The sequence below is a fragment of the Taudactylus pleione genome, unplaced genomic scaffold, assembly GCF_031769625.1.
Source record: "Taudactylus pleione unplaced genomic scaffold, aTauple2 ptg000054l, whole genome shotgun sequence".
In the NCBI taxonomy this organism is placed as follows: Eukaryota; Metazoa; Chordata; class Amphibia; order Anura; family Myobatrachidae; genus Taudactylus; species Taudactylus pleione.
In genome coordinates, this window is record NW_028284456.1 from 8,572,095 (window position 1) to 8,594,485 (window position 22,391).

General features: G+C 43.4%; 1 protein-coding gene across 1 annotated transcript in view; it reads left to right on the top strand.

The window, feature by feature from the left end:
* The window catches only part of AVL9 (AVL9 cell migration associated), a 99,692-nt gene that overhangs the window by 72,382 nt on the left and 4,919 nt on the right, over window positions 1-22,391 (top strand). Inside the window, exons 10-15 of the mRNA XM_088464308.1 lie at window positions 7,564-8,075; window positions 11,354-11,488; window positions 17,787-18,006; window positions 18,151-18,268; window positions 20,460-20,513; window positions 20,808-20,896. Of these exons, the coding sequence (XP_088320434.1) occupies window positions 7,564-8,075; window positions 11,354-11,488; window positions 17,787-18,006; window positions 18,151-18,268; window positions 20,460-20,513; window positions 20,808-20,896 (1,128 nt within the window). The remainder of the gene's footprint in view (window positions 1-7,563; window positions 8,076-11,353; window positions 11,489-17,786; window positions 18,007-18,150; window positions 18,269-20,459; window positions 20,514-20,807; window positions 20,897-22,391) is intronic.

Genomic DNA, 22,391 nt, shown 5'->3' on the forward strand with positions numbered 1-22,391 from the left:
CGTTAAGTTTTCGCATGTGCAAACTTTTCGCACCCTTCGCCTAAATGTGTCACTTTTCACACAAATGCACGCCCCCGCTATTCGCGCAATCCTATTACAAAAGACTCGAAGCGACATCCGCCAGATAATTCTTCATTGTGTAATGTGTGAAAAGTAAACCGGTATGCCGACTGTCTAAATCCCGGCAAGGGTCTAATGACAGGCGTCGAAATCCCGACGATTGTCATTTTACCTATGCTGGGAGCCTGGCATCCCGATCGAAGGTAAGCCGGGCGTGGACAGCCGTGGGGGGACGACTTAGGGTTAGGCAGCCCCCCGGGTTCGGGTTAGGCTAGGGGAACGGGGGGTTAGGCACCCCTGGGGAGAGGTTAGGGTTAGGCACCCACCCCTGGGAGACTTGGGGTTAGGCAGTGGGGAAGCGGGGGTTAGATTTAGGCACGTATGGGGAGGTTAGAGTTGGGCATCCCTGGGGGGGGGGTTAGGTTAGTTTATACTTGCCTTTAGCGCAGTCGGGATCTTCACCTCTGCCGGGCTTCCGCTGTTGGGATTTGAACCTCCGGCCATGCGGCCGTCGGTTAATCATACTGGACACTCTAAGCAAGGTCCTGACATTTTTAGCCAAAAATAGGGGTTTTGCCAAATTTTTCACCTGCTCTAAGATGGTGAATACTCTTCGAAGGTTTTTGTCTATGGAGAATTCGCACGTTCAAAAACCGCAGCTAGTAGGATTGCACAATACGTATTTTTGGCAAAAACTTTGCACAGGTGTAAACTAGTCACAAAACCACGACTATTGCAGCTAATTGAATCCAGCCCTTAGTGTTGCTTTGCGATTAATTGAGAGTTTGCAAGTCGTAACAGATGTTTTATTTGCATTTATTTTAATGCTTTGAGCACCTCATTTATGAAGCGCGCTAGATTTGCACTTTGACTGCCTTAGATTTATGGGGCATTGGGACTGGCTTCATAATGAAATATGGCTATTTTTTTTGTCTTTTTGTATACTTATTTTCAGTTCTCCACTGAAGTCCACAACTGGGAGACGCAAAATATGTCCCACTAAAAGTATAGGATGAGACCAAATATCCACCAGTTCAAGCTGGTGCAAAAATCAAGGCCTTGAGTGTAGCGGAAATAAGTGTGCACCTCTTTGTACAGCAACTAATGCTCCTAAAATGTGTCCATTCCTCCCCAGTATGTAGTGTTTGTGATCTTGTACTGCACAATAAATAGAATTTTTGCATTACTTTGCTGAACTAGCTGCATAGTTGCACCTACTTCATACTGTGTAAAGAACGCCCTTGTGAATCCACCTATGGCTAATACACTTCTGCTTTTCCACTGACTGACACACTGCTCTCCAAACCCATGTACTTTGCTGGAAATCTAGGTGCACTTGGATAAATGGAAGGGGATTTTGTGTTGCGCTTTGTAAATGAGTGCCATTGTATTTTACTGGTAAGGTGAAGAAACCTATACACAAGCTGCTCATAAAGGCAACACCTTTTCACAAGAGCATGAAATAACAGGATTTTGGTACTTACCGATAAATCCCTTTCTCCGATTCCACAGGGGACACTGGAGTTCAAGACAGTGGGGTATAGACGGTGGTAGAGTAGAGCCTGGCACCTTAAATAATTTAGAAGTGTGACTAGCTCCTCCCCCTCTATGCCCCATCAGCCCCAGTTTAAGAACTGAGCCCGAGAAGAGACGGAGGACAACAGGAAAACGAGGAGAAGGAGAAGACCACAGAACGGAACAAGACCGACTGAAGGAGAACAGAGGAAACCACTGCAGGGAATCATGCAGTCACACAACCATAGAAGGAACGAAACAACTGGCAGGTATGCAGCGCTGGGCGGGCGTCCAGTGTCCCCTGTGGAATCGGAGAAAGGGATTTATCGGTAAGTACCAAAATCCTGTTTTCTCCTTCATCCACTAGGGGACACTGGAGTTCAAGACAGTGGGGACGTCCCAAAGCCAACCTCCTGGGTGGGAAGCGCTGAGAACATGCCAACCCTTTGGCCAACCGAACAGGGACCGCCAAGAACCAGAGGTTCAACGGAAAGGCAAGAGCTGAGGATCAAATGTCGTGTGCCAGGAGACAATCAAAACTCCCTGCGGAACAGACACAGAAATACCACAACTTACAGCATAAATAGAATGGAATAAGCGGCTAGCGAGAAAACACCCTCAGGTGAGAAGCATCCTAACGCTGTAAGCTCAGCTGAAAACAGACCAAGCCGGACTGTTGGGAGCAGAGAACTCCAACCCGAATCCATATGAGAAGGGCAGTAACCCGAGAACAAAACTCGAGAAAACCGTACCAGATTCAGAAACAGAAAGCTGCAACAGTCGCAGATAGCAGAATACCAGCACTGTTGGACATAGTCATAAAGATACAAGTAGAACGATACCAATCTACAGAAACAGAGCTGATCCTGTCCACAGACTCCTAACAGAGTATGCAGAGAGGTAAAAGACAAGGCCGAACAGTCACCATAAACCATTCTGGAAGTCCAACTACTACAAAGTTGTAAACCAGCGGAAGGGAGAGACCATAGAAGACTCCCAACGAGTGGAGATCACACTGGGAATGAGGCCGAGGCTGTTTGAGAGGATTGAGATTACAATACCTGTCAGAGGGTCAGACAGCAGAACAACCCATTCTGAAAACAGAGTAGAAAACAGCGACTGAACACCTGCAGTCGAAAGGCAAATCACAGCCACAAACTTCAAAACAACAGACAACTTCCAACATGATGGAAGTGCGTAGGCAGTACCAACCGCTGGCCTGAACATAGGGTGAACAACCAGGATACCCTAGTAGTTATAGAGCACGGATGCAACAGCCACGCAGGAAGCTACCAATATAGGGAAGCATTCCATACCACAAGGCTAGAGCACTAGGACAACCCTGAAGGTACCAGTCAGGTACCCGTCAATGTGATGAAAACATCCACAGAGACTGAACAGGAAATCCACCAGGCCCCCTGCGTAGGACATATTGACTGTCACACTTTAATGTAAAGATGTGCACTAGACCCTCAAAGCGCTTCAGTCCATAATCCCAACAGATCTAGTAGAAGAGTGTCACTAATCTCAATGTTGAAACTATGCACCAGGGAAGCTCTAAAGTGTAGAGCCAACTGATTAAAAAAGCAGATGGCTGCTAGGACCGCAGCTAGGGTGCATAAGGGAGAAAGCGGCTATGCAATGACAGGTTGAGCATTAGTGGGGTAAGCCCGCTTACCTGTGAGCGGCCAAAAGCCCTCTGGACGCTATGTAGAATGTCACTGACCTCTTTCATCTCACAGCAACCTGCCCCGTCAGGTATAGGGAATAGCTTCAGTGGGCTAAGACCCAATGCTCTACAGCACGGACTTCAGTCTGGAGATGTTGCAGTAGAAAACACTGTATAAACTAGCAAAATGTTAGTGGAGGCAGGAAGGTCGTTCAACAGGACTCTATACCTGAGCTTGTTATATTAGGGATGTGTATCCATATAGACATTATACCTATACCACAAAACGGTCTACTAGTTTAAGTATCAGTACATTAACACTTATAATGGAGAAGTGTGTATTACGCCCATCAATCTAATAAAATCCAGGCCTGACCCTGACTATATCGGCGGGGGCCGTAGGCCTTCATGTAATTTAACAAATGAATCCCTGATTACAGAATAGAACCTGGATTCTCTATGTACAGATAGAATGTACCTAGGGGCCCTTTAGAGACTCATGTTATTGAGATATGTGACAAGACAATAATATGGAGTACCGGAATCTATACTGAGAAGGGTACCTGTACATAGACAGAGTGCATTAGTTATCCCAAGAAAGGAAGGGACATATCTGTAGTGATAACCAATAGGGTTAAAAACCAGGTTTTGCCAATTATTAGAAATTATGCATACAAGTAATGGGAATATATCAGTATATATACACCCGTACATATAGATAAACATAGTTGCATAAGAAGGCCATCTCTTTGAAAGAAAGAGTAGTGCCAACATAGCAAGTTAACTTGTCAGACTCCGGCATCGGGAGATCAGCATGCTATATTTATATATATGTCCTGCTATATCCTGCATTCTCAGTGTCTTATAAGTTTGCTACCAAGTGCAAAGTTAAAATAATCATAGATCACCCTAAAGGGGGGCGCCATAGATAGGGACTAACAAGAAGGAACTATAACCCCAGAAGGATGGAAGTACATATCTTTATATACAAGAAGGCCCCAGTCATGTATAGGGTTCATAATATAAGCAATGTCTATCACTATGTAAGCTGCAGAACATGACTCTAGTCTACAGAGCCACCATTTAATATATATATATATATATATATATATATATATATATATATACACACACACACATATATATATACACATAGATAAGCTGACAGCTTTGGTAATCGCAGGCGGCTTCCCATCCGTGGAAATATAGGTACGTACACACACCCACATACAAATCCTTAGGGAGAGATGGTGTAAAGTGGAGTTATTGTACCAACTACTGGATGAGGAGAGTCCAGACTTCAATTGCAGAATCCTTCTTTTAAATAAGCTAAGTACCAGACATAAAACTGATAACAGATCCTACCTCTGCCTTATAAGGATAAGAAGCGATATATATATCTCCACATATGCATACCTACATAGTAGTACATAGATTAGTAGGTGCGATAATATTTAAAATTAGAACATGAGCAATACACGTATATGTTCTATAGCAGGGCTTAGTATAAATACATGTGGCTTACCTCAACGCAGGGAGACTGCTCAAGTGTTGCGTGTAGCCATCAGCCTGCTACGGTGTAATGGGCAGGATATTTTATCAGTGTGCTGTCCCAGACTGGTATCGAACCTGGGACCCTTCTGTTACTGGAGTGCTCGCCTTAATCAGTTGAGCTATATATGTGTGCAGAAGAGTAACAATCCACAAACTTAAGGGATTACTGTCCCCAAAAAGTGAGCTGTATTCTAACAGAGCCTCCCCAACATATTAAAAGGGAGACCTGTCCCTTGGGAAAAACCACAGCGCAATCCCCCAATCTAAACAGGGGATAAAGGCCTGCTGTTGTTATTAACACAGCTAAAGAAGTGGCCGTCCCGGCCTCTAATGCTGGGCCACAGGGATGGTAAGCCCAATATGGGATTCTCGTTCCTGAGAATGGATGATTCGGGAGGACCTGACCCAAGGCCTGCCCCCTCAGCCAACGCTGGGTTGAGACCCAACCCAATGGAGAGTTCTCCTCACCCACAGATATCGTTTCAATATTTTTGTATATGTGCTGCCAAAGCGTGCACTGGAACATTGTCAACCTTGCACAGTGTGCTAATTAACCTCTCTGGAATAAGGCTTGTCCATAGACCACCCGATTAGCAGAGTAGAAAAAAGGTATACACTATATATATCTATCTATATCTATCTATATCTATATATATATATATATATATATATCTATATCTATACATATACATACACACACACATATATATATACATACATCCCTATATGGGATTACATATACATCTACATACACACACACACACAACACGTACATTGTAGGCGCTGGGACACGGGGAGCGATCTGCAGAAGTGACAGAGATGACTCTTACACTGCGCTAGGGTAAAGTTATACCGCGCTGTGTGCGCAAAATGTCCATGCTAGCCTGGAGGAGTCCCGGCTAACATAAGCTGTCCCCTCAACAGAACCGCATAAAGCGGAGTCATAGTGCACCTGCTAAGCGCAAGTTTGAGGGAGGGGCAGCAAAAGGCTAGACATATCCATCAGAGCAGCAGGTGTTAGGGCAATGAGCTATACTGCTGTGGAGGGCGCCAAAGCGGCTTAAACACAAGAGCCCCGAAGTAGCTAGCGCCGGAGCTTATACATTAAAGCACCGCCTCAGCAGACTAACAGCTACGCTGTTATAAAACACACACAAGCACAGGGAGAATATACAAACTCCACACAGGGCCATAGTGGGAAACAAACCCATGACCTCAGTGCTGTGAGGCGGCAATGCTAACCATTATACAGTCTGTGCTGCCCTGTTAAATATATACAGGCTGCCTCAGTGCGACTGGCACTGTACCTACAGTGAGAGCTACAGCGCTTTTCGTAAGTGATAGCGCAGTCAGCCGTCTGTCACTTACCTGACCTACAGTTAACGGAGCTTCAATACACATCTCCCCCTTGTGGGGGGAGGGGCAGGAGACCCGGACTCAGCCGGCGGCGGGACCCTTTTCTTCCCCGAGCAGGAGTGAGTCAGTGCTGTGCTACACAACGGACCCTCTTAATAAAAGGGGGAGTTGTTTATATTGTAAGCTGTCCCCTCTCCTTAAGAGGGAAGCGCGCTCCCTTGCCGGCGCTGGTCCGCGCTGCATACTCTTAAAAGAACACCTCTCCTGCTAAGCAGGAGAGGAGAGCCTCAGCTGATGTCCACTGCTCCAGTGAAATGACTCAGCGCTGTGCTTGCCGGCTATTACTGCTGCGGAGCAATAAGGGGGAGAACCCTTACAAATGGCGCCGCTGTTGCAGGACGCGCCATAAGTGTTTGTTTAGGGCGGGTCTCGACGCCGGGTCCGTGCGCTGATTAAGACAGCGGGACTTAGTAGCCACAGCAGCCCGCCATGTGTGAGGAGGGCAAGCGCGATCGGCGCTGCTAACGAGCTCTCCTATGCAGCAGCGCCGACAGCCGCGTGGTGCCCACAGCGCGGCAGTGAGGAGGAAACCCGACTAAAATAGGCGCCGCTAGATTGCATGACGCGCCTCCAGCAGCCCCAGCGACGACCGGGGCTGTAATTTGCGCCCTCGCTGGTGACCCCCTTGTATCCGAAGTCGGGGAGAGGGTGGTGCGGGGCAGGGGAAAGTCGGGCCCTCCTAACAGTGACAGTGTCACTGAGCCCAGCTATACTTCCACTGCTCCTGCTAATCAGGAGCAGTGGTCATACTTACAGCTGTTGCGGCCGGGAAGCTGGGCTGAGGGGGCGGAGAGGAACCCGGACACATGCCGGTGTCAGCAGTGGCGGGTCTTCTCGGGGTCCGATGACTCCTTTGTGTGTGCCCCCTCCTCAGGGTCACCGGACACAGGCTGCAGTAGCCGTGTGGTGCCCTTCCCGGCGGCTCCCACGTAGCAGGCAGACTGCCACAGCAAGCAGCCTGCCTGTCCTCAGCTGTAACTGTTATAAAAATTAAAAAATATGAAAAAGGCTGGAGACAGCCTGATGTGCGACCGGCTCTCTCGGGCACATTCTAAAAACTGGGGCTGATGGGGCATAGAGGGGGAGGAGCTAGTCACACTTCTAAATTATTTAAGGTGCCAGGCTCTACTCTACCACCGTCTATACCCCACTGTCTTGAACTCCAGTGTCCCCTAGTGGATGAAGGAGAAAATGTAAAATGTTTTGTGCATTTCTGAAGAAGTGGAATATGTAGTTTCCATTTTGAATTTGGTACATTTCCTTTAATGAAAAATTGATTTCACTTGTGGTTTTTTTTATTTATTTTTTACCTATATTTCTTTTTTTAATATATTTCTCCCATCATACAGGCATGATTGAGCATGGCCTCACAGACAGTTCACATTACAGGCCTCGGCAGAGCGTTACAGATGAGGGGGAACTTCACACAGTTCCACCATCAAAGGACTGGGGCCCTCCAGCGCCTACTTCCAGTGCAAAAGATGGAGACAATGGAGACAAAAATGACTATTTAATTGAGTACAGCAAATCAGAAATGCCGCTTTCAGAACCTGAAGCGGACATCAATGGCAGTTTGGAACATCTGAGGCCCCCATCTCACACGTCCCCTGAATCTGTGGAAAGTGACTGGGAGACACTGGATCCAAGCATCCTGGAAGAGTGCATTGCAACAGATGAAGGGGAAGTGTGGAATTTAGGAACAGGACTTTCTGAAACTCTAATTAAGGACTCTGTCACTTCAGGAAGTGTTCCCATAACTGTGCAGCCTCAGTCTAAGACGGGCCAGGCAGTATTCGTTCCAGGGCTGATATCTGGACTAGAAGAAGACAAATATGGAATGCCTTTGGCCATTTTTACGAAGGTCAGTATGGTGACAACTGATAGTATAGACAGACTGCAAGGGGAAAGAATATGGCTGTTGCATGGGTTTCCTTAATACTGTGCATAACTTTAGGAAAAAAATACACCGCTCCCTCCTAAAAATAAATCATGAAGTGTGCTAAAAGCATACTACTCATGCAGATTGTTGTCACAATTAAAAAACAAAACAAAATAGTACACTACCAATAATGAGTTAAGCCTTTTAACTGAAATGTATTTTTAGAAAACTATATATTGTGTACATACAATGAAACCTGCTGCTTTATTTATAGAACATTTAAGTGTTTTGTTTTAGGCTTTTAACTAGGAAAAAGGTATTTTGCGAAGCCAAACACATTGGGTCTGATTCTGAGATGATGGAGCAGATGCGGCTGTCTTTATGCTGATGCTGCTACAAAGCAAGGACTGAGACACCCACTGACAGCATCCGTAGACTCTGAAATACCGCATGGCAGGTGCCGTTTCTCCGTCTGAGAATGGCCTCCAATGTGAATGGTTCAGCATCTTTGCAAGCAACCGCTATTATAGACATGCCTGCAGCAACTCCATACGTCTTTTTAGCCAAAACGCCTATGAATAGCAGGCGGAAAAAAGTACAGAATTGCGGTTTTGGGGTGCTAAGGTACAGAAACCAGTCTGCACCCTAGGGACAGCCCCCCAAAGGATGACTGCGTCAAAAAATCCCTAAAAAAAAAAAAAAGAGGAACGCCCAAAACAAGACTTTGAAAATGGGGGTGAAAAAGTACAAAGTGGGGGTACACACCTAAAAAGTAGCTAAATAGACTTTTGGGGAGCCTACAAGTATGAGGGAGGTGGTTTTTTCATTCAGGTGCTTGCTGAAGGTGTGTTTTTGCCGTCACTTAAAACTTCACTTAGGCGATTTTAAACCATACTTCCACCCATTTCAAGTACCCCAAATTTGACAGGACTACTTATTTTCTTGAAAAAATACAGCTAAATGCCATTCTTCACCACTTGTGCAAAGACGCTATTTAGAAGCAATTGACAGCACTTAAGTACCCCAAATAGCTACAGTAGGGCTAATCGGGGACATCTATATTGAACCCCAATGTTAGTGCATATTTTGGGGGGTGTCAGGCTGATTTCCCCATTTTTGACAGCACTTTTCGCCTGTTTGAGTTTCGCCGGGACGCGTTTTCGTGTCCTTTGGAATTGAATGCGGCGAATAGCAGGGGGTGCGCACGATAAGTTTCCGTGGCCAAAACACGCAATGTAGGCGGAAAAGTATCGCGGGTGCGAAACTAATTGAATACTAGCCAAAATCGGAACACGTGTGACTCCGATCATTCGCATATGAAAAATATTGCTCCATTTAGTCTGACATTGCCGCTGCATATGGCTCAGAATCTAACATTCACTTTACACTCCTACTGAGATTACTGTGACTATTCAAACGCACTGCAAAATAACAATGTGTTAAATAAAATAAACGCACTGTAATGCAAGTAAAGCTCACGTAAAACTACACATCTGTTCTGTTATTTTGGTGCATTGATTTTCATTTCCACATCTGTCTACATACACTTCCATGAAAACCATTATTCAAAATTTTACTACCATTGTGTTAATATCTGTAGTAAAAGTGGATTTGAATCAACCTTTACTACTTACCTGAAATCTAGAATAGATGTTATCCTTGGCATATACCAGCTTTTGAAACTCTTTATTTAATGCAGGAAGGCAACAAGCACGCAGCTATTTAAATATACCAAAAAACTGTGATCTTTATTTTCCCTTTGTATTTGTTTAATGTAGATATTTAAGCTATGAATATATACAATATACTGGTTTTAGGAATCTATTTTTATATGGTGCTGGTAAGATTTCTTAGAGATCACTTTCTTTTTTTTTATCTAGCGTTTTTGATTTCTCTTAAGGCCCCCATACATCAGCAACTGATTGCAGCAGTCATGCAATTTGCAATTGATTGTGTATAAAAATCTTTCCGTTTTTAATCGATTCCAGAGTTGCCACAATCGATTGAAAAACAGAAAGATTTTTATACACAATCGATTGCAAATTGCACGATTGCTGCAATCAATTGCTGATGTATGGGGGCCTTTACCCTCTGTCGTACTGAGATCTGCTCTTTTGATATTTGTGCATAGTGGTGTAGCCCAACCCTGTAGTTTGTGTTAAGGGGGCACTATTAAATGAATCTGTCAGCTGTGAATGTCATCTTAAATTCAGCTCTGGAAAATAAGTACATATATCTAAATATGTGGCACGAAGTAGGGGAAATATTGTAAGTGTGGATAATGTAGAAGTCACTGTTAGAAGGTGTGGAGCAGATGTGAATTGAAGATGTGAAGCTTAAAAGTTTGATAATTGAAACTATTTGAAAATGCATCCAAGTTCCATATTCATGCATAAATGTGAGCATATTTTTAGATAACTTCTAGCCATAAGTTAGTCCTATGCGATTTATCAACAAGACAATTTAAGATTACATTTCATCATAATTGTTATGACTCTTACATTCAACTTATAATGTACTGTATATAGTTCTGAAATGACCTTTTTACAGATATTGTGATTTAATTATGCACATTGATTTTATAAAAATGGAAACTGTTAAAATAGTAACTTTTAAAATGCTAACAATTTAATTTTAAAATGTCTCCTTATTTCTCCATTTTAAAGAAGTGCAGGGATATGTTAGGAGAACACATATCTCCTCCATTCATTGTTCAATAAACTTAGCGCTACCCTCTTACAAATGATGTGGCCCCTTAGTAGATATTCATGAGTAATCTCCAAACCGTAGCTATGCAGATACAATTATGGGGGAGATGGGGTGCGTAATCCTCCTCTCACCCATATACAGTATGGAAAGCTTATGTTTTTTACAGTGCAGAGTAATAGCTGTTAGGTGGCCAGCATCATTTGAAAGTGGGGACCCCCTCTTTCAAATGTGTTACCGCTGAGCTTATGGAGCCAGGTTCTGGAATATCTTCTCTTCCTTGACTGCATGATTTTACGAAACGTAGGGGTTAATGACTGGTGCTCACATTGATCACTAGACATTTGACTTTTATGGGGTCCCCTAGTTTGAATTGCAAAAGTGGATTCTCTCTTAAATGAGGATACCCCCATCTTTCTAGGTGCCATGGTTGGCAAGCCAGTACCACCATCAATTTACTGCTTCTACCTTACCATGTTTTTATTTTGCTGCTGTTCTGTAGTCATGTCTCTCATACAGTGTTACATGTTACAATCTATATAATATAATTTCAGGGGTACTTATGTTTACCATACATGGCACTACAGCAGCATCACCTACTCTCTGATGTGAGTATTCGTGGTTTTGTAGCTGGAGCCACTAACATCCTCTTTCGGCAACAGAAGCACCTCAGTGATGCCATTGTTGAGGTTGGTAATCTACGTACTTTTCAGATGATTTCAGAAATGGGTTTTTTTTCTTTTGTTAATTCTGCATTTAAGACTTTTTACTCCCCCAAGCAGGTATAAAGCTGTTTTTTCTCTTTGCTTCTCAATTCCTCTTTCAGCCCTGGCAAAAATAAAGGGGCAGTGTGGGGGCATTCTGAGCGAAAGAGACAATTGCAAACCATAATTAAGACTTTGCGGTTAATGTTTGGTCCTTTTTGCCCCTTTCCCCATCACTGTAGCTATTTGAAGTTACCCTTAATGATTTTCCAGTTCTGTATTGCAGAGCACCAGAAAAAGTGGCTGCATGTAGAAAAGGGGTTCCAATATAGATAAAATTATTTACTAAAAGGTGCTCATTCCCCTATGTCAGTGTTGGCTAACCTTGACACTCCAGCTGTTATGGAACTATATAACCCAGCATGCACTGTTACAGTTTTGCTATTAGGGCATGCTGGGATATATAGTTCCACAACAGCTGGAGTGTCAAGGTTAGCCAACACTGCCCTATGTGCTAATCTAGCGTTAAGTTATGGTTGAACACTCTTTTTGGATCCACGAAAGTCTACCATATATATATATCCACTACAAAGAGGTAGTTCACTCTAAAATCTTCCCTGTGCGAAGCAGACACTGCTGTATTGACTGTTGATATGCATGAAAATAACTTTTCTTCTTCAGGGTCCATAGGGATCCACAGGAATACCATGGGGATATTATTGTTGGAGAGATCCAGGTACCAAACAGTTAAAGCTTCAGCTCCCAGGTTGCCTCTGGTCCTCCTCCATATATACCCCACCCCTAGCCATAGGACTTCAGTTATTTGTTTGGTTTGGCAGGATCAAGACGCACCTTTGTAACGGGACTGCTCAGGCAGTCATAAGCTTTTATTTTATGTTTTATTTTACTTTGTTTTTGGGTTATCAGTACTAAGCGTCTGAATTAAGTCGCATGTACTGCGACTCCATCTACCTCCGCCGGGCCGCAACACCAGTAACTGGGCTGGTGATTCCCGGCAGGTCACGGTGATCGACTGCAACGGACGCACGGAGATGTCAGGTAAGGCGGTTCCTCACTTACGGGGAATCGCGTGCAGCAGTCCTTGCTTCTGGTGTCAGTCAGGGCCCGGGATTGTCCGAGTCCTCACTACACCGCCAGGGCCTTATCGTCTGACACTGGGGATCGGCAGCAGACTCTTCTGCTGTCACGTGGCCAGCCTACCCGGCTGGTTAACGCAGCTTAGGTGAGGTAGGCGCTCCCCCGGCAGCTCCGACCCAGATGCAGTCCCTATGAAGGGTTTCATGCATCTGGGTTGCTCCGGCGACCCTCCATGTGTATATGAGACGCTCACGGTCCATCAGTGCACTGCTGTAACTGTCGGTCTCAGGAGGGTTTGGGTCAGTCTCTGTATATGCCTCTCCCATGGTTAAGGTATACAGTGCTCTATATCCTACCATGCCTGGTGTTTGTAGTTGATTTAGAGTCCATTGTAATTAGATTACATATGCACTGTATGTGACTGTTTGCTATACGTCAACAATCAAGGTGTTTAGCCACAGTTTGGTCAGACGTGACCGAAACAGTCAGTATCCCAATACACTGGTTATTAAGGCAGGCAGGCAGGCAAAAACTGTAGGCAGTGTGTTCTGCAGATAGATGCAATCCTCATCCAATGTTGCTGTAGATAACCACCTCCTTCACCGCTCTCACCACCTCAGAAAAGGAACGTATTATCGGGGTGACAGGGACACTAGGTGTGCAGTATTAGGTAAGATAAACATACCATAGCATGATGTCTGCTGGTCCATCACTTCCCTGCGTCCTTAATCACTGTATATGTGTGTGGGTGAGGGGCCCTAGATGTGCAACCAGTTCAAAATGCCCTTGAAAAAGTCTCCAAGTGGGACGAAATGCGTTGGGTCTCTAACATTCGTTTTATGCTTTTTAAATGTCAATCCCTGTTTGAAGGGTATTCATGTGCCTATTCATTCGTTCCAGCTTAAACTCAATAAATAGTGTGTTAACATTATTATTGAACTGATTCTCTCAGTAACTGGTTGCACATCTAGGGCCCCTCACCCATACACACATACAGGCGTCAGGGAGTCCGAATTCTGCCATATATACGACCTTCTGATATTGGTAAAGACTCTGGTCGTTTTACAAAGCCATCTTCAACTGACCATAGCCTGCCTACGAAAGCACGGCTGGATAATCAATTGGAAGAAGTCATCAATTTCTCCAACACAGCAGATAGTACATCTGGGAGCGTTACTGGATTCTCGGGCTGGTGTTTCTGTCAGAGGACAAGATTGTGACGCTGTCTACGTACAAATACACAAGCGAAGGGTATCCATTCTGTTAGCAATGCAAGTATCCACCTTCAGCATGGTTGGGGTATGCTCCATTCCATTCCTGGCCACTGCAATGATTCTCTCCAAGTGGAACGGACAGTATCATCTAATTAAGGTCTGAGGATAGGTCTCACTCCAGAGTTTAGTTACTCTCTCTGTGGTGGCTGAGAAAGAATCATCATCTAAAAAGGACAAAACAAAGAACAAGAACAAAGGTTGCCCATTCTGGATTCGATGTAAGGTGCTTCTTACCACTGACTCCAGTCTTCGCGGATGGGGAGCAGTGACAGGTCACTGGCATTGTCTGACAGTGACACAACTTTCAGGGAAGATGTACAAATCAGGAAAGTCATCTGCCAATAAATATTCTGGAACTGCGAGCAGTGTACAAGGCACTTGTCATGGCACAGGACCTGCTCCTGCAGATTCAGTCCGACAATGCGGCTACAGTGACTACCTCAATCATCACGGAGGCACAAGAAGTTGCGCAGCCATGAAAGAAGTGACAAATGTTCTGATTTGGGCACAACGTCATCTCCTGGCCATCTTTGCAATATTCATACCGGGAGTTCTCAATTGGGAAGCAGACTTCCTAAGTCGCCAGGACATACACGCCAGAGAGTGGTCTCCATCCGGGAGTGTTTCAGCTCCTGGTAAATAAATGGGGTCTACCAGAGATAGATCTCATGGTGTCACGTCACAACCACAAGGTCCCCAGGTACGGGTCCAGGTCCAGAGACCCATCAGCAGCCTTCGTGGACGCACTGGCAGTAAGATGCGACTTCAAGCTGGCGTATCTATTTCCTCCGATTTCTCTCCTTCCAAGAGTTCTCAGGAAATTCATGAAGGAAGGCGGAACAGTAATACTGGTGGCTCTGGCTTGGCCCAGACATCATTGATTCACCGATATACAGAATCTGTCCGTAGACAGTCCGTATCCTCTTCCTCTATGACAGGATCTGCTAACACAGGGTCCCTGCTGGGATCCGGACTTACCTCATCTGGCTTTGACAGCGTGGCTCTTGAATCTTCCATCCTAAGAAAAAAAAAAAAGGGGTTTTATCTAGTTCTGTAATTCAAACGATGCTAGGGCACGGAAGCCTGCCTCTGCGCGAATTTATTACAGAGTTTGGCATTCTTTCGGTCAGTGGTGTTCCCATAGGAACTATGATCCTAAGGTGTTCAGGATTTCTAGGGTATTGGCTTTTCTAAAGGCGGGGTTAGACAGCGGTGTCCGCCTGCCACTTTGAGAGTTCAGGTTTCTGCACTGTCAGTCTGGTTCCAGAGGAAGATTGCCTCATTACCAGTTAGAATTTTTTTTCCAAGGAGTTCTGCGAGTTCAGCCTCCTTTTGTTCCACCAGTAGCACTGTGGGATTTCTCTTTGGTTCTTAAGGGGCTACAAGCTTTCCCATTTGAACCTTTAGATTCTGTAGATTTGAAGTGGTTGACAGCGAAGACTCCTGCTCGCAGAGTCTCTGATTTGGCAGAGCTTTCTTGTCGCTCTCCATTTTTGATTTTTCACCAGGATAAAGCTGTTCACCTTCCTAAGGTAGTGTCCCGTTTTCATGTAAATGAAGAAATTGTAGTTCCAGCTTTTCAGGCTCCAGATTTTTCTGTAGGTGATGCCTCCCTGGATGTAGTTTGTGCGCTCCAAATAGATACGTAGAGCACGATCTCTGTTAGAAAATCAGATGCTCTTTTTGTATTATATGGTTTTCACAAACGAGGATGACCAGCTAATAAGCAGACTCTGGCGAGATGGCTATGCATGACTATGTCTCAGGTGTACACACAGGCTGATCTCCCTGTCCCAAGCACGGGCACAGCACATTCTACTCTGTCTGTAGGGCCATTGTGGGCATTTAGTTGTGGTGCCTCTGCTAAACAATTGTGCAAGGCAGCCACGTGGTCTTCTGTACACACTTTTCTTAGCTTCTGTGCCTTTGATACTTTTGTCTCTGAAGATATGCTTCCTTTGAGTGACGAGTTCTCCTTCTACTCAGGAGTGTCTCCCACCCTAGGGGAACTGCTTTAGGACATCCCCATGATATCCCTGTGGACCCTGAAGAGGAGTTATGGTAGACTTACCTAGATAACTCCTTTTCTCCGAGGTCCACAGGGCACCCACACTGACGCACCTGGATGCATGGGTAGTTTTTTATTTCGGTCACAGATTCTCTCATTTTGTGTCTTCCTTCTCGTCTTTCCTTTTCCTGCCTTGAGGCTTGTTAACTAAACTGAAGACCTATGGCTAGGGGCGGGATATATATGGAGGAGGACCCGAGGCATCCTGGGAGCTGAAGCTGTAACTTATTGGTGCCTGGATCTCTCCAACCATAATATCCCAATGGTATACATGTGGACCCTATGGACCTCAAAGAAAGGGAGTTATTTGGGTAAGTCTACCCAATTTTATCTTTTTATCTTGTACAAATATAAATTGTCTTGTGCAAATTTATGTGAGTGAAATAAATCTTTTATGCACTGTGGAGTGCCCCTTTCTCATTATTTTTTTTTTTTTTATTATTTATCTTGTTTTTTAATTATTCTATAGTCTTATTATTAACTTATGTTGTATATGTAATTAGAAGTAAAATAATTAATTTTACATAAACACCCTTTCTACACATTGTTCTATTTTGTATGGCAAATCTCACATAAGAATATTTTGACATTCCTCAACACAACAATGTATTTTATTGGCAGATTAAAATCAAGAGGAAAATCTGTTTTAATAATTTTGGCTGCATCTTCCCTAAATTCATAAATACTACCAGGGCAGACTATATGGACCAAATTCTATGTTTCTATGTTACCAATATTCTAATACTGTTCTAATGTTAGAGAACAAAATAGAGCACATCCAGTCTCTATCTATGGGATATCTTAAATGTGGCCATACAGATGTGTCCACATACACCTGTCTTCAAATCGTGCCAAATAGCCTTGTTTAACCTACCACGGACTCTGCTACTACTTGGCAACGTCACTAATCTGAAGTACCTAGTATATATCAATTGTCTTCTTTTACCCTCACACACCTTTGTCAGCCATAAAAATGTTAGTCATTCTGTTCATTAAACCGAAAAGATAAAGAAGTGATCAAAAGTTTGAGAAGTCAAGAAAAGAAACTTAGTGCTGGTGTATCGCCATTGTTGATAAATAATATACAGTAAACATAACTGGAGTTTTTCTATTTAAAAATATCCACCATGGTCTCTCCTTTCTCTGCAGCAGGGCTTATGGTAGAAGGGAGCTGCTTTTTTAACTAAGCAGGCAGATTGGTGGATTTACTGTGCAAATGACGGTATTCACATTGTTGATTTGTTAGAGTTCCCATCAGGACGTCGTCATAAAGGTTTGGGAGGAGTTTCAGTTGCTTGTAATGGCGTGTTAAGGGTCTTACAGATGTGTCCTCATATACCTAGCCTCAATACGCCATACAGAGCGTGTAAGTTATGCCGTTTGGTGTTGCGACTAAAAGGCACATTTGAGCGAAAAAGACTCAACACAATGAGACAAACTGCTTCAAGAGACTGCACTAATTATTTTGATATGCAACACTTGTATCTGTGTGCAACGGAGTCTGATTCTATATACACAGATATTCAAGTGTGTCATATGAAATTGATCAGTATAGTCGCATTGAAGCGATTTGTTGCGACGAAGCGGCACATACGAGCGGAAAAAAAAGGGACCTGGCACGCCGAGAAAAGCTGTTTGGCGCGACTGCGGCAATAGTGTATGAGGATAGATATATATATTAGCTCATATCTGAAACTGTTAATTTTGGCTTTAGTGCTCCTTATTTAAGTTTTAGTTTTTAGCTCTTAAACCTTAAATTCTAGCATTATTCTTAATTGTGAAAAGAATGCATACAAGTGCAAATATCTTTCATTGTCATAGTCTTTGGATTTTGCATTTCAAGGTAGATGAAGCCCGAATCCATATTCATGACCCTGAGCTAAGGAAGATCCTGAACCCTACAACTGCTGACCTTCGATTCATTGACCACTTGGTAAAGCATGTCACTGAAAACCGGGATGATGTATTCCTTGATGGCACAGGCTGGGAGGGAGGAGACGAATGGATCAGGGCACAGTTTGCTCTTTACCTGCATTCTTTGCTGTCTGCCACTGCACAACCAGGTAGTGTATTCGTAGATCCAAAACTGATCAAGCACATAAAAAATATTTTGATAATATTTTACATTTTGATAGCACACATGACATACCTAATAGGAAATTTCATTTTGAGATAACACCAGATTACCACAATCGTTTTCTCCATAGACAATGAAAAGATTCTGTCCGACTATGGATCTGCTTTTATAGGAATGTGGAAAATTACACACAACTATAGAGTATGGAACAGCAATAAACACCCAGCTCTTGCAGAGGTGAATCCAAGGTAAGACTACAGACCCTAGGACAGGGGTGGGGAACCTTGTTTTCTGCTGAGGGCTATTTTGATATATATAACATCATAAGCGGGCCAGGTGCAGGCCACGCCCCCTCCATGTGCATTACACAGGGGCGGAACTGTAAGGGCAGCGGTGTGACAGTCTTATGGACGCTCCAGGTGGCACTGCTGCATAGATTCTGGCTGCAGGGTGCTATTCTAGGCACCCTGCTAGCCAGATGAGGCTAGCAGAAAAAAAGCTCAGAAGGCCAGACCAAATGATTCCGGGGGCCTTATACGGCCCCCGGAACTGAGGTTCCCCATCCCTGCCCTAGGAACTAAAAAGAATAATTGTAATGTATGCATGCATTTAGTGTGTCTTCCCATAATTAAATTTTCGTTTTGTTATCTAAGCACCCAGTATCTTTCTGCTATAACACTTCTCTTCTCTATTTGCTATTGATTATCCTCTGCCATCATAATAACATCAACCCTGGAAAGTCATTCTATTCACCAACTACTGTACTTCCTGCATAAAATATATATATTTTTTTACTTTGTGTGCTTTTATGTCCGCCAACAGTTCGTCGCTGTATAACTGTTATAAATATATTGCTTGACTACCTTTATTTGTCATGCTCGTCATGTCTTGGAAACTAAGCTTTTGAGCAGTCATGTGAGTAGTATCTTAAAGTACTGTAAAGCTTGGGTACTCACCTATACAATCGTTGGGACGGTCACCCAATTTGTATAGCTGTGGATTCGGGAGTGTTAGTCTATAAACGGCTTATAACGCTCCTGCAACTGTTGTATCAGGAGTTTGCGTCTTATGTGCTGTTTAATATTTTAGATGTCGACCTCCTTATCCCATTGTGGAAAGTACACACTGAGCTATGTCTAATTCAGTGTGTACAGCAGGGGTGGTCAACCTGCGGCTCTCAAGCCACATGCAGCTCTTTAGGTTTTGTGATGCAGCTTCCCCCACTGGAACTGTGAACGCTGGCCTCTAATGAGGTCAGAGGCTAAAGAAGCCTCTTATCGCTTCAGAGGCCAGCAATCCCAGTGATGCAGTGCACGGGTGACGTCACCTGCAATGTGAGTAGCCTGCCCTGCGCGCCTGCTGGATCTAATTAAATCCAATCGGAGGCAGCGGGAGCCAGCATGGTCAGGTAAGTACTGGGCTGTGAGCTCTGCATAAGGGGCAAAACTACAGGGGGCTCTGCATAGGGGGCACAAATACAGTATCTTCAGTGTGCTGGGCTCGCCCCCAATGTGACTAAAAATGGGGGTGAGACACAAGGTCATGCTCCTGCAAATGTCATACCAAAGGCATGCGCACAAAAATGGGGCATGGCCACGCCCCATTTTTTTGCACACATGCTATTGGCTTTTTAGCTTGACTACAGATATTTTTTGGCTCTTTGCCTCCTACTGGTTGCACAGGGTCACAGTGGGTCAAGCTGGGTACACACTGATTGGGAGAGTTTAAAACAATCAGCCGAGTGATCGCAAAGGTGTGTACCTGGCTTAAGAAATGTACTTGTGTAAAATGGACAGGTCTCATTGGATAGAATGTTTACAGAATACTTGTAGAGCATCAAGAAGTTTTTTGGTTTTTTTTCCCTGTTTATAACTTCTAAATACATACGGAGTATCTTAGTTTAAATTTGCTTCGATTATAGGTGCTTTCATTACATTTACACAATTTACAGTGTGTTCAGTACAAACGCACACACTTTAGGTGATACCAGGTAAACACTTAACGTAACACTGAGTATGCGTTAAAAAGAAAGGTGAGTAATGCTGCTGTAGCTTTGTAACATTTCCAATTATCTAGAGAACAGGTTCTCAAACTCGGTCCTCAGGACCCCAAACAGTGCATGTATTGCAGGTCTCCTCGCGTAATTACTAGTGAAATAGTTAGCTGCACCTGTAGATCTTTTAAAATGTGTCAGTGAGTAATGACTACACCTGTGCACCTGCTGGGTGACCTGCAAAAAGTGAACTGTGTGGGGTCCTGAGGACCGAGTTTGAGAACCACTGATCTAGAGAACAAACCTTCCTCCATCTCTTGCATCTTACCTGTGTTTATAGAAATGTACGGTGCCTGATTACACTTTATGCTTCTGTCTGCAATATCTTGTTTTTTCCCTTATTTAATAAGCAAATCTCATTTTAACTATAGTGTTTTGTCTTTCAGTCATCCATTCCAGGGCCAATACAGTGTGTCAGATGTAAAGTTAAGATTTTCACAGTAAGTAAACATGTTTAAATAGTTAGGCTAATTTATGATATTTACCATTGTTATTTCGTATGATTGTGACTACAATAGGGGTGGGCAGTAAGCGGCCCCCCAGATGTTGTGAAACTACACATCCCTGCATGCCCTGCCACAGTTTTTTTTATTTGGCCATGCTAAAAATGTTGCAGTGCATGCTGGGATTTGTAGTTCAACATCAGCTGGAGGGCAACTTACTGCCCACCCCTAGACTAAAAAGTACCTACTATTGCTACGGGTAACATAACTGAAATGAGTTGTATTTTAAAGCTCTGTACAGAACAGTGAGAGGGGAAAGAAGATAGGCAATGCAGTTGTTACCACGAGTCGGAGCATGGTGCAGACTGGTAAAGCTGTAGGTAAGCGAATAATACTTGACTATATTACAACTTGATCTGAAATTAAAAGTATTGATTTTACGGTATTTTAAAGAAGTCCTCAAGTAGTAAGTATGTACTGTACATGAAGGACTTTTTGTATGTGCCTGCAGCCTCAATTGATTGATATGCATTTGTCATAATGGCTTCTTTCTATGAAGAAGACACTTCTCTTTGCTAGAAGATAAGGGTGTAATAACTGCAACATGGCATCACAGAAATACCATCTTGTGTCTGCTGAAGCAGACATGTTGTAGATTTAGTGACATAATTATTCTGGATAGAATGGACTGTTTAGTTAAGAAAGAAGAGAAATCTACTGGAATTTGGCAAGGAAGAATTATGTAGATAATATGTAATGCCTAGAAAAAATGAGAAAGGTGGATATGAATTATGCAGGACTTAAATCAGTGCCGCCATTCCCAGATCCCCCAACTCCAACTGGCAATAAAAACAGCTGATCGTCTGGCAGCGATGATCGGCGATCCATCAGTGAAATTCTGCATGTACAAATCCCCCAGCTCACCGATCCCGATCGTTTTTGTTTTTTTTTATTGGGTTTGGCAAATTAGGGAAATCCACCATGTTGGATTTCCCAGATGCCCCGACCCAGGGCTTCATGGAGTTGAAGCAGTCAGTTGCAGATCTTTGGGGCCTTTTACACATAACTGATCAAGTTTCGAAAAAAGCATTTCAAGAATACAGGTTGAGTCTCCCATATCCAAAATGCTTGGGACCAGGGGTATTTTCGATATCTGAGTATTGCATACCATAATGAGATCTTTGGAATGGGACCCAAAGCTAAGCACAGAATGTATTTGTTTTATATACACCTTATACACACAGTCTGCAGATTATTGAAAATGTTGTATAAAATTACTTTGTGGCTCAAACAAAGTTTGTACATACATGGAATTCATCTGTTTCATATACACCTTATATACAGAGCCTGAAGGTGATTTTATACTTTATTTTTAATATATTTGTGCCTTAAACAAGTTTGTGTACATTGAACCATCAAAAAGCAAAAGTTTCACTAACTCGGGTATCCTAAACAAAATTTCCGTATTTCGGAATATTTGGATATGGGAGACTCAACCTGTACTTTAAAGATCATTTTGCTGTTTTGTACTTTAAATTTAGTGAGGAAGAAGCTGAGTAAATGTTTTGGATGTGTTTGAAGAAAAAAGTATGTACATGGGCTGGAGAAGGAAAGACATATTCATTGCAGTCCACTCTGTTAGTAGGACATACCAGGGATAATTTTTGCTTCTTTATTTTCATGCCCTTGAAATTGACCTAGAATGTAAGGTTATTAGATAAATTCTCCATAATTCACATGTTATGGTTATAATAATGTGTTCAATTATTTAAAATTAGATAACTAGAAATTATTTAGGAATGGTCATAAACCGGTGTCACTGGAAGCCTGACTGTCACCCCCAGGTAGAGGCACTTAGGCAAGTGTATGCAGCAG